The 11,122-nt window shown below is 43.6% G+C and overlaps 1 protein-coding gene across 1 annotated transcript in view; it reads left to right on the forward strand.

Annotated features, from left to right (window-relative positions):
• The window catches only part of LOC146811823 (polymerase delta-interacting protein 2-like), a 128,988-nt gene extending 118,312 nt beyond the window's left edge, over positions 1-10,676 (forward strand). Inside the window, exons 10-11 of the mRNA XM_085618816.1 lie at positions 2,659-2,738; positions 8,809-10,676. Coding sequence (XP_085474942.1) covers positions 2,659-2,738; positions 8,809-8,914 — 186 coding nt within the window. The 3' untranslated portion in view covers positions 8,915-10,676. The remainder of the gene's footprint in view (positions 1-2,658; positions 2,739-8,808) is intronic.
• Positions 10,677-11,122: the final 446 nt, after the last annotated feature.

Consider the following 11,122-nt stretch of genomic DNA (forward strand, 5'->3'; position numbering starts at 1 on the left):
GACGGGGTGTGGCCTTTATGTAGGACCCGTTTACCCCATCAATCTCAGTTCTTCATTCAACCAGCAGTAAGGGGCAACTGGCTTTAAATTAGCACTTGGGAATTGAAAGTTTCAGAGATACAATGTAATGTGCCATTTAAATATGCTTTAGGCTTTTAAAACACTTAATTTGTACTAAGCTGCATATATTCATGGAATCTTTATTCCTTATTGCTTACTATAGTGAGGGCCACTAGAATTATACGTCATTGAAGCACCAAATTATGAACAAGGCTGACAAAATTATGTTGTTAGGAAAGACAAATTATGTGACTTTATTGCTGTAGCAGTATTCTATGATTAGTTTATAATTTTAACAAATATTTATACGCTCTGGGCAAAGTTGCACTTCGTTGGTAAATGTTTAACACCTAAATACAGGAATTAGCAACTAAAAGTTGACCTACTAAATGGCCCGGCCAATGCACAGACAGACCCACCTCTTGCACGTTTTGTTTAGTAATGTTGGATTTGTTTAGCTAGAAACACATTTTAGGGGGTTAAATCTCCAGGTTATGATGGCAAATTTGTAAAATCTAGACTTATGCTTAAAACACTGTGGCAACAGAAGTGTATAATTATAGTATGCACACACACGACCCTCTTATTCGTCCTTGCATCCCCTACATCCAGTAGTCTCAGATTCTGTCAGCATAACGAAGATCAGTAAATACTGTACCTCATTATGTTGTTACATCACCTGTATACTTGAGGGGGCTTGCTCAGTGTCTCGTTCCAGGGGGTTGACCTATGCAAGTAACTCTCAGAAGAGCCAACTCTGACTAATGTTGAGCCCATTGCTCACAATTAACCACTGCCACCCTTAAACTGTCTATGCACTGACCAGACTCTAGGGCAGAGCATTTGCACCAAGAGAAATCTTGGACCTCTCAATTTGTGTTTAGTTCCACACAGTTCACTCACACATAAGGTACTTTGCTGTATATCTAGATACTGCTTGCTTTTGCATTTATGTGCATTTGAGTGCTTTGAAGCAACAGTAAGGAGGCGTGTAAGCGCTATATAAACAAACCAGAAGTGCAGACTGACCTATAAGCAAAATCAAGATATTTCTGGACTTGTGTATCTGTAAGGCTGTAGGCTAGTGAGTTATTAGCTAGGGTGGCACCTCTGGAAGTTCAGTGGAACGATCATTTATATGTCTTGAGTGCCCACGGCAGAGCAGATGAGAGATGGGAAATGTTATGGAAATAGAATAACTGATCCAGAAGGTAATGAACTTCTGGGCCCCCGTTTCCTTTGTCCTTTTTCTAGCTCATTTCCTCCCCAGTTATTATCCATAGATCCCCTGTTGATGGTTGGGTAAAATCAGGAGTATGATTCTCCCAACGTTGCCCCCTCACTGCTCATCCAAATCTAGAATTGACTTCACAATTTTCGACTGGTCTTGGCCTAAGGTGGGATGAACGTCACAAGGTAGACTTCAAATGGAAAGCAGCATTATCTCAATTGATGCACAGACAAGATCAGGCATTAGTCACAAAAGACAGATTTCAGTATTGAAGGGTGTGTTCTGGAGTTCCTGATCATACAGGCTGAACTGCACCACACTGAGATAGCTACAGGGTGCTTTTCTTTCAGAGTGTTCAATCTAGCACCTTTATGGAACACAAGCCTTAGACGCTGAGCCTGTATTAATCAAAAAGGCAATCTTCTCAAGAATTCTTGTCTTGGTTGATAGGGTGAAAAGTGGTGGGGAGAACAGTATCCCGCCTCCAAATGGCAATCTGGTTTACCTCATCTTTAATGTACCATTGTTTCTAGCTTGTCTGGACTTCATTCTTTTTTTATGTGATACAGGTGAATCAATATAATACAGTACAGAGTTTACAATGGCCTCTGTCAGGATCGTATTATTCTTGGTATCATCACCCAACCCCTAAACTTTTGCCCTGAATTCTGCCTCCCTCTCCTATCACATTCCTTAGCTTTTCTTACACAATACCTGCTAGTCAGCTGCCTATGGCAGGTTACCCACAGCAAACTATCACCAGGCATATCAGATTTTTGTGGGGCCAAAGTTAAACACTTCACTGAGGAACTTTAAAAAAACCAGAGGCGCCTACATAAAAAAAGACTAAAGTGGAAGAGAAAAAACAGTTGGTCAAACGTGTGACCCAATCTATTGTTAGCTGTCTCACTAGTAATAAACAGTACAGGCATGTTTCATAATGTATATTTTGCAGTACAAGCATGGAATCCTGAAAAAGCGCAGGCCCAGGGAATAATGGCTCCACTGGCAAAACGCATTCTCTACGCCTTTCAATCCTGTCTGTAGAGCGCCAATCCATTGATAAGGGCCTGCATCTTTTCCTCCATGTTTTCCAATCTTTTCTGCTCTTCTAGTTGTTCTTTTGTCCTCTCTCCAGTCCTTTTAGTGCTTTGAAGTGGCCTACGGTGGCATGCAGTTTTATACCAATAATCCACACAAGCCCTTATTCCTCCATTGATCATTCATGTAGGGGGTCTGGTCACCAGGCTTTTGAAGGCTGGGCATCTTTTGAAGGGATGAGGTCATTGGACATTGAATTGAGAAGGGACATGGGCGCGTCCAGATGTCATGTGCGGCATACCTGATCCTTGTTATCTTCCCTCTAGGAGCCAGTCCTGTCTAAGGAGGAACCAGCTTTCCAGTACAGCAGCCATGTGTCTCTGCAAGCCCCGAGTGGTCATATGTGGTGAGTGGGCAGCCCATTGATTTGCACAAGAGGCAGGCGAAAAAACACTGTCTGCAGCCTGTGCAGCTGTAACTCCTGCTGTTCACAGTTCTGCCATCAAGTGTTGATCTTGAGATTTACAAGTTGTTTTTTTTGTTGACGGTGACTTGTTATACCTTCCCTTAAAACGACAATACACCTGAACACAGATGCTACACTTTATTATTTGTTTTTGGACATTGAGCACAGACCTGTTTTATCTGAAAGAAACACGTTAGTTAGATTCCTCACCTTAGAATATCCCCAGGCGTCAGGCTGGATCCGGAAAGATTTTTCGTCAGCAATACCCCTTGCGCGTCGCTAGGCGTCGTCTGCGGCACCGCGTCCGTCGTCGGCGTCGTGCCCGGAATCACGTCATCGGAGTACTTAGACGCCGCCCTCGCGCGCTGACGTCAGTTCATCTTTTTTCTGCGCCAGACAGCGCCGATCCGGGAAGAGCTTACCCCTTTTAGTTACATCAGCATCTAGAAAGTTACTTGATACATTGTTTCCTCACTGCACTAGCAGCTGTGAGTGCAGCTTCCTTTGTTTTTTATAAACCAAAAAAAATAACATTGTGAGCTGGTCTTAGGCTCAACCTCTATGGGTCACTTGAGATGAACAATGTCGGAAAATAAAATGAACTGATAACCGAGACAGAGACAACCTCCTGTGGATCTGGTGCCTTTTTCAATGTGCATTATAAAGTGATTGGCCAGGTGCAGCATACAGATTGTTTATCCTCATGCTCTCTTCTTGCTCTCACCATCCAAAATAAGATGGTGCCGCAACAAACTGTATGTGCTAGTGGAGATGGTTTTTTGCTTCCGCGGGGTCAGAGCACTATCTCCCAAAGTGTGCGCTCCCCTCACTCCTGGGCCCCAGCCTAGGCACTTTAAACTTGCCCACTCAATATATAAATTATGTTGTTGACACTAGTGTGTTATCAACTTGGGGAATGCATACAGTGTGACCAGGACATCTATACTCATGGCACCGGTGCACACTTAAAAGTGCCAGGCAAGGGTGATCTGTCAGCTTGGATGGACGATGATGACAACCAGCTGCCATAATCGGAGGCTGCCCGACCCAAGACACTCCTCACGCTGGCCCGCTTATAGCCAGACGGCTCTAGGGCAGCGCCAGGGGTCAGCTTCGGTGACTGTGTAGCACCTGTGTCTGAAAAATAGGAATGTTTCGTATAACTGGTAATCCTGTATAGTACAAACTTGACCCGAAGGTAACCGAGCAAGGGTCAAATTCGTGCTATGTAAGAACTGCAAAGAATACCCAAAAAACTAGGCAAAAAATTGAAGTCAAGCCTCAATCAGCACCAACCTATTGTGAGACTGCAATCGGCCCCAATAGCTCATTCTACTACAACACTGCCAATGTGAGCTCACTGTCCCCACGCCGCCGCCCCCCCTCCCCGACACAGGTGAGCCCAGCAGCAGAGCAATAACCAAAGAGCAGTGCAATGAGGGTAATTGGCTTAAAGCACAACTTATTATTTAACTCTTTTCTTGGTCTTTCGTCTTCGGGTAACTACATAAAATAGCCTCAAAGTTACTATACCTCCCAACTAATTGTCATTAGCGACTGGTTTAGTGGTGAGTGGGTGGGTGGTATGATCCAACTTATCTAGGGGAACTCTCTCTTCTAAGGGCTAGACCGCATCCTATATATTTTATATGGCGCCCCATTACCTCACATTCTGCCCGACATCAGTTGTGTGGTCTTCCTTTGAGGGAGGTCCGCACTGAGATTTTTGGGTTGGAACGGTAGACTGATTGGGATGATCCCACTGTGGAGGGGGCGATGGCTCAGCCACGTGGCGGGGTTCGAGGGATTCCGTAAATAGGATTTGATAGGCATCACAGTCCTGGGGGATGTCTGGGCCGGGAAATATATATTGACTTCTCAAGACGTACAAGATTGCTACAACCTCCATTAGACGCAATTCCACAAATGTTTGCAACTGCGCCACCCCCTCCGGGCCAAAATTCCTCCTGACACTTACATTCCTGAATTTATCCCCCTCGAGGCCAAACTGCTACTGGGAAGCATTGGTGGGGCATCATAGACCAACTTTATCAATCATTCATTGCGAATGCCCCACACAGTTTTGACACTCTCAAACATGTTGAGTGGACTCAATTGGCGAACTGGACGAGGCAGACTGGTGGGAGGCTAGGCTTGCCTCGCGCATGCTGACCATTTCCACACACCTCTGGTTCATTCAATTAACTTATCTGCACACGACCTACCTCACCCCAACAGGTTTATATCATGCTGGCAAGATCCCCCACCCCACTTGCTTCCACTGCTCAGCAACCACAGCCAACTTCTACCACATGATCTGGCCCTGCCCTGTCCGGCCCTGCCCAATCCTCTCACCTTACTGGGAACATATAAGATGTGAACTCTCAGAGGTCTTGGAATATTACTTTGCACTTAACCCAAGAGTGGCCCTCATGGGCATGGTTGATGAGATCAGCGGCCCTCGGGCTGATCGCACACGTTGTGGGTATTGCCACCTTGGTCGTTAAACGTGATATTGCTCGTATGTGGAGCTCCCTGAACGCCCCTTCCCTGGCGGAGTGGAGGGTGGGAGTGACTGTGTGCCCAATTGAAGAAGCCCATCTATACTGCACTCAGCTGTCCGCACAAAGGGGGGACTTTTATGGTTTGGGAATGTGATATATCAAGTGGTTAACTTATGTAAAGGTACTCTGCAGATGCAATTTAATTTCAAAGCGGAGGAATTGAAAAATCTAATAATGTTATAAAAATAAAACAAAAACAAAGAAAAACTGAGAGATTCAAGATAAAGAAATGTATTTGATAATGCACTCTTTTTTTTTTTCTTTTAAGTTTACCATAATAACGATCATAATAGTAAGCTGCAGTGGGTTAATGAACTTCCATTTCCAATGTTTTCCAGCAGTTTCCAGTTCTTTTTTGAACTTCTTATTGCTCAAAAAAGGGTGATTTCTGATACTTTTGTCTGTAAAATGCACTGCATTCCTTATTTTTACTCATCCGAAAGTGTTACTCTTGTTGCGCATTTGGTCGTTGAATGTCACTCATAAGTACACTGGAAGCATGGAAATGTCACACACATAACCAATCTGAAAACTGCCGAGTAATCGCAACAAGAGTGCTTGATCAGCGTATAACGCCTTTTATTCAAAAAAGACAATTGCACTCCAAATGGAATAGAAGGTGGGTGTCCTATTCAGCAATGCAGCTCCAGAACTGTATAGTCTCTACCTCAACCTCCGAAGACGTCAAATGAATCTACTCCGATGACTAAACCAGGAGAGGCACTCTGATATCCTGAAGCAGTAAAGTAGCTGAATCCTTATGCGTCCTCCAACGACTGACATCAGAGACTAGGATTCTCCCCAGGAAAGAACTTGCCAAACAGTGGTCATAGGCGACTGAGAAACTGGTTGGTATAGTGTTGAAGGAGCCCAATTTTCAGCACAGACTGCAGTGGTGGCACACGAACTACTACACGACTGGGCAGGTCAATTGTCGACTCGCAGCCGCAGTTGACCATCAATACAGACTCATTCCTCATAGGTTGGGGAGTTTAGAGGGGAGACTTCGCAGTGCAGGGTGAGTGGCTCCTGAAAAAGCATCTCCTGCACATCAGTATGCTAGAACATATGAGGTTCGCTCTCCAAGCCTTTCAGAAATAAATTCAAACAGACCTGATTACCGGGTACTATGTAAACAAACTGAGCACACACTTTGTGTAGTTGTCCAGGCTTGCACAGACAATGTAGCGTTTGGCTAGCTTTTCAAGTATCTTTGCTTGCTGAACACATCCCTGGGGAGTACACAACTGTGTTGATCTCCACTGCAGGAGTGCTCTGCAAACCCCTAAGTTGGAGAACAACAACCAATAGTGGCTTCTCAGATTAAGGCATTCCAGCAATCAACCTATTCTCCAGACATGAGAAAGCAATGTGCCAAACTTTGGCACCCAGCTACTTTCAACCACAGTCCTCGAGCAATGACCTGTGGATCAGCTGGGCAGGGATATTTGCATACACTTTTCCCCCTGCTACCATGGATTTCGTATATCAGGAAAATGTGACAAGCACCAATGGTCCCCATAGCTTCCTTCTGGGCTTGACAGCCATGACAGTTTCTCTAATTCTAGAGAGCTGTGTAGAGAGCTGTCCATTCCCCCACACTGGAAGCTACAACTGCTTCAACACCTGCGCACACAACAGCTGGCACAGATAGTGCACTTCAACCTCGGGGGCCGCAATCTTGCACTCTGAAGGGATCCTAGAATTTGGGTATTTACAGCTCCCTGAAAAATGTATGCAAAGTTTGAAAGAACCTAGAAAGTCTACCACCGGGGCATCTAAATGCAAGCAATGTATTCACTAGTGTAACAGTCTACACATATAGCCCTTGTGGGTTACTGTACAAAATATTATTTATTATTTGCTGCACTTCCAAACATCAGGGCTGGAGTATTCTTCTGTACATATAAACCTGTGAGCAATAGCTGCCTACTTATAAAACAGACACCACCAACCCACCTTTACAATTCCTGCTGTTAAAACATTCATGGTACGGTTTAAGAGGGTAATTGCTCCTAGATTACAACCAGCGCCCTCATGGGACCTTACTGTTGTCCATATTTGACTTTCGTGCCCCTTTTGGAGATCCTGCAATCATGTCCTCTGCAGTTTCTCTTCCAGAAGGTGGCTTGCTTAGTAGCCATCATTTTTCTCCAAAGAGTAAGTCAAATACAGGCCTTGCCCACTGAAGAATCTTTTCTGTAGATGCATAAAGACTATGTTGTCCGTAGTGGACACATTTTGTCTCTTGCCAAAAGTCAGCGCTTCTTTTCTTGTCACCAGTCTGTTGACGTTTCTTCCTTTTTTCTGCGGCCACAGTCTGTCGTGAGAAGACTGACTTTAGATGTATTATGTACTTTTTTTTGCCATACCAAGTCCATCAGAAAAACGAAGGTGTTAGTTGCATTTGCCCAGTCGCACCTTGGCAGCCCAAGGTGGATTGCAGAATGCATTCAGATTTATTATGCCAGAGGCAAATGCACATTACACTCTGTGCAAATGGCTCATTCTACTTTAAAGAAGTGGACCACAATGGCTTTTTTTTTTTACCGTATCCCATTAGGAGATATCTGCAAGTTGTCACTTGGTTGTCTAGCTACACATTCACTAAGCATAATTGTGTGGTCATCCATCTCCCCATAAAAAGTACAAGTCTGACAAACTACTTAAAACATTGCCCCACATGTCTCAGGTTGCTACTCATAAGCCACCGCTTTAGGGACTGGGTATAGCTTTTCATTTTCTCCAAAGCATTTGAGCTTCATCAGCACATGCTGGAAATCTAGAACGTTACCTCTCCAATTGATCTGCACCTTGTAGTGCTGTAGATTCTCATGCGCCCTATCCACCTCCACATATGAGTGCACAGCACCACATGTGTTTACATTAATGCTTATCTACTTTAATTATGAATAATTATTTTTCTCCAGTTCAGACATTTTAATGATTCACCTCTCAACACTAACCCTATTGAGAAAACCCAATTGATGGTGAGTCTGTGTTCTTGTGGATTGTATGTTTCAGGTGGTGAATCTTGAGTCACCTTAAAACTGAAAGTACATCTATGTGAAAAAAAAAAAACTTTGCACTGCCCGAGCCCAACATTAGATAGCAGGAGTGTGCATCTCGTGTGAACCTACAGCTCTACAAGCTGCAAAACGATTGGTACAGGTGAGTAACATTTTCTCCACTCTGCATGATAAACTTGGCATCTCTCCTACATAAGTACTTGAGCTCCTTCAAAACCTGCGTGTCAGTGTTGTATCTTTCCCAGTCTGAACCATGCCCTAGACTTGTCCCACAACCAACACTCCTACGCTACACAGCGCACACATACCCCACTTCCCCCCAGCTGCTCATCCGCACCATCTCTTATTGCTCCCCTAAAACCAGCGCTCAGGCACCCTCTCCTACAGGCACAATAACATGGGTATTTTTTTTCTCAGGGGCACATTTCGAATGGAACGAGAGGATGGTTACATGTTTGACTGCCGTATCCCTCCATTTTCACTGGAGAGCCGCCCTGAGGACCTGCCGGGATATGGGACATAAACAAGGCATGAAGACCTGCTTTCTGCACAATCTGGGCAACACTCCCTCCTGACTCACTCCAACACATTCAGTACCAGTATCTGGTGATGACTCTGCTGTAAGAATGTATTTCTATGATCTTGCTCCAACACTCCTGAGGACAGGGTGCTGCTCCTGAAATACTAGCCGGGTACTGCGACAGTCCGTCACGTGATGCTGAGTTACTCACTGCACGTAAATCTGAGGGACAGCACTTGGAAAAAGAGATCCCATGTTAAAACTTCGAATGGCAGTGGGAACTTGAATGTAATCTGATCCTGCTAGTCACCGGAAGCATAACTATCCGGCACCTAAACTGAGGTCTTCCACTCCTGGAGCGGAATTGTAGAGCTGCTTTGTACATCTGTCTCATTTATAGTGTTATTTATTTATTTTGCACTACTAAATGTGTGACCCAAATAGTATTTTGGGGGGTTGTTCCCAGCTGACCTGTTATGTTTTTTTTCTATTTTTGGTTAATTATGTAGTCTGCTAGTTTTTCATCAAGATGTTACTTTCTTATTCAGAATTATAATTAAAAATACGGCACCTTACCCTGCCTTCACAGAAACCAACGCAGGTAACTTCTCTGCTTTTCCTGGACAATAAGACATTATTCGGATACCTGGTTCTGATAGTGGCCAGTAAGTCCAAAAATTGAATGGGGCCCCTGTTTGAAAATGTACTTAAATGCTGAAAATCTCCTGCAGCGGAAATCTAGTAAGGATGAAAATGCATTCTTGGCTTAAGTGCTTTAAGTAGCCTTTAGGATCGAGTAAGTAAAATAATAGATTGTAGAAAAATATTTGTATCTTTGTTGTGCCTCTGTTGTAAGACGCGGATGAATAAAAATGCTCATTTTGTTTGTTTATGCCGCATATGTCTTCAATAAGATCCTTAAAGGTAATGGGAGTGCTTTTCTATTATTGCCTGTTCTGGATTTACGGATGGAAATAACTCCACAAGCACTTCAAAGGCCAAATAAGCAAATTGGTGACTATTATCACATAGAAGTAAATGTTTCATTTTGGGGAAAACAAAAAGGCTAGAACACATCTCCTATTAAAATTGTCGAGAGTTGTGGGAGAGCTGTGCATGAAGCTGTTCCCTGGGTGAGAGTGAGATCACAAACAGGATCATGGATTATTATTTTGTTGCAAACCATATTTGCTATCTAAGCTGCCTTGTTGTTGTATAGTAAGCCGAAAAAAGTTCTCATTGGCAATTTGTTGCATTTGAAGTCAGGAGTGTTGAGTCATGGCTTCTTCTGGGCACTCCGTCTAAGCTGCTCCAGTTTATTCTGTTTACTATTTTTGTTCTAATTGTCTAGTTGTAACTTTGTTGAGTCTACAGTCAGTCCTTGCATAGTTGTTCTCAAACAGTTCTCTTGTGCATATTACCCAAGAAGCATTTCTTACTCATCTGTACAGAAGCACCATGCCTTTTCCTGACGCTGGACGTCGGGGTTCCTTTGCTTATATCACATAGCTTGCACCAAGCAGATTACTGAGTAATTGAAAAGCTGCAACCCTACTTGTGTCCCTCCCCGCCCCTACTGCAAAAGTGTGACTCCCACTTTCTTCTAGCTCAGACCTGTGAGTAATTGGTTGGTACTCAAGCTCCTGACATAATAACTCCATGCTGTTTTGTATTCCCATGATGTTTTAAGCTCAGAAAATTATTCTTAATATTTCTTTGGAGAGGGATACTTTTTTCTGCCTAATAAAATCTATATAAAAATCACTCTGTTTATGGTATTTTTAAGGAGCAATCTTTTCAGGCATCGTTATCTGCTAATTTATACTAATTTCCGGTGTGTTCCTGTGGCTGTAACTCCTCTCCCCCATTTTGAAAGCTGGTTAATTTTAGAAAATGAGCCATGGAAGCTAAACCTTATCTGACTCGATCCAGACTTGGTGGGCCCACCTGTTCCAATGAGTTACAACGTCTTCTCTTTTAAGTGGTAGGCATCCTGCACCACTTCCCTGTACATTCAGCTTTCCATTAATAGATCATTTCATTGTACTAGTGAACAACTACTTTGCCATACCAGCATAGATTCCCACAAGACCACAATAGATCCAGGATGCTTTCTTTCAAGTGGCTGTATTGTGGCAGGAATCATGTGTTTACTCTTTTTTAACCACAGTAAAAGGGTGCTCCTACCTTCTCTATCTCCTAATGGGTGGA

The sequence above is a fragment of the Triturus cristatus genome, chromosome 7 (assembly GCF_964204655.1).
Source record: "Triturus cristatus chromosome 7, aTriCri1.1, whole genome shotgun sequence".
In the NCBI taxonomy this organism is placed as follows: Eukaryota; Metazoa; Chordata; class Amphibia; order Caudata; family Salamandridae; genus Triturus; species Triturus cristatus.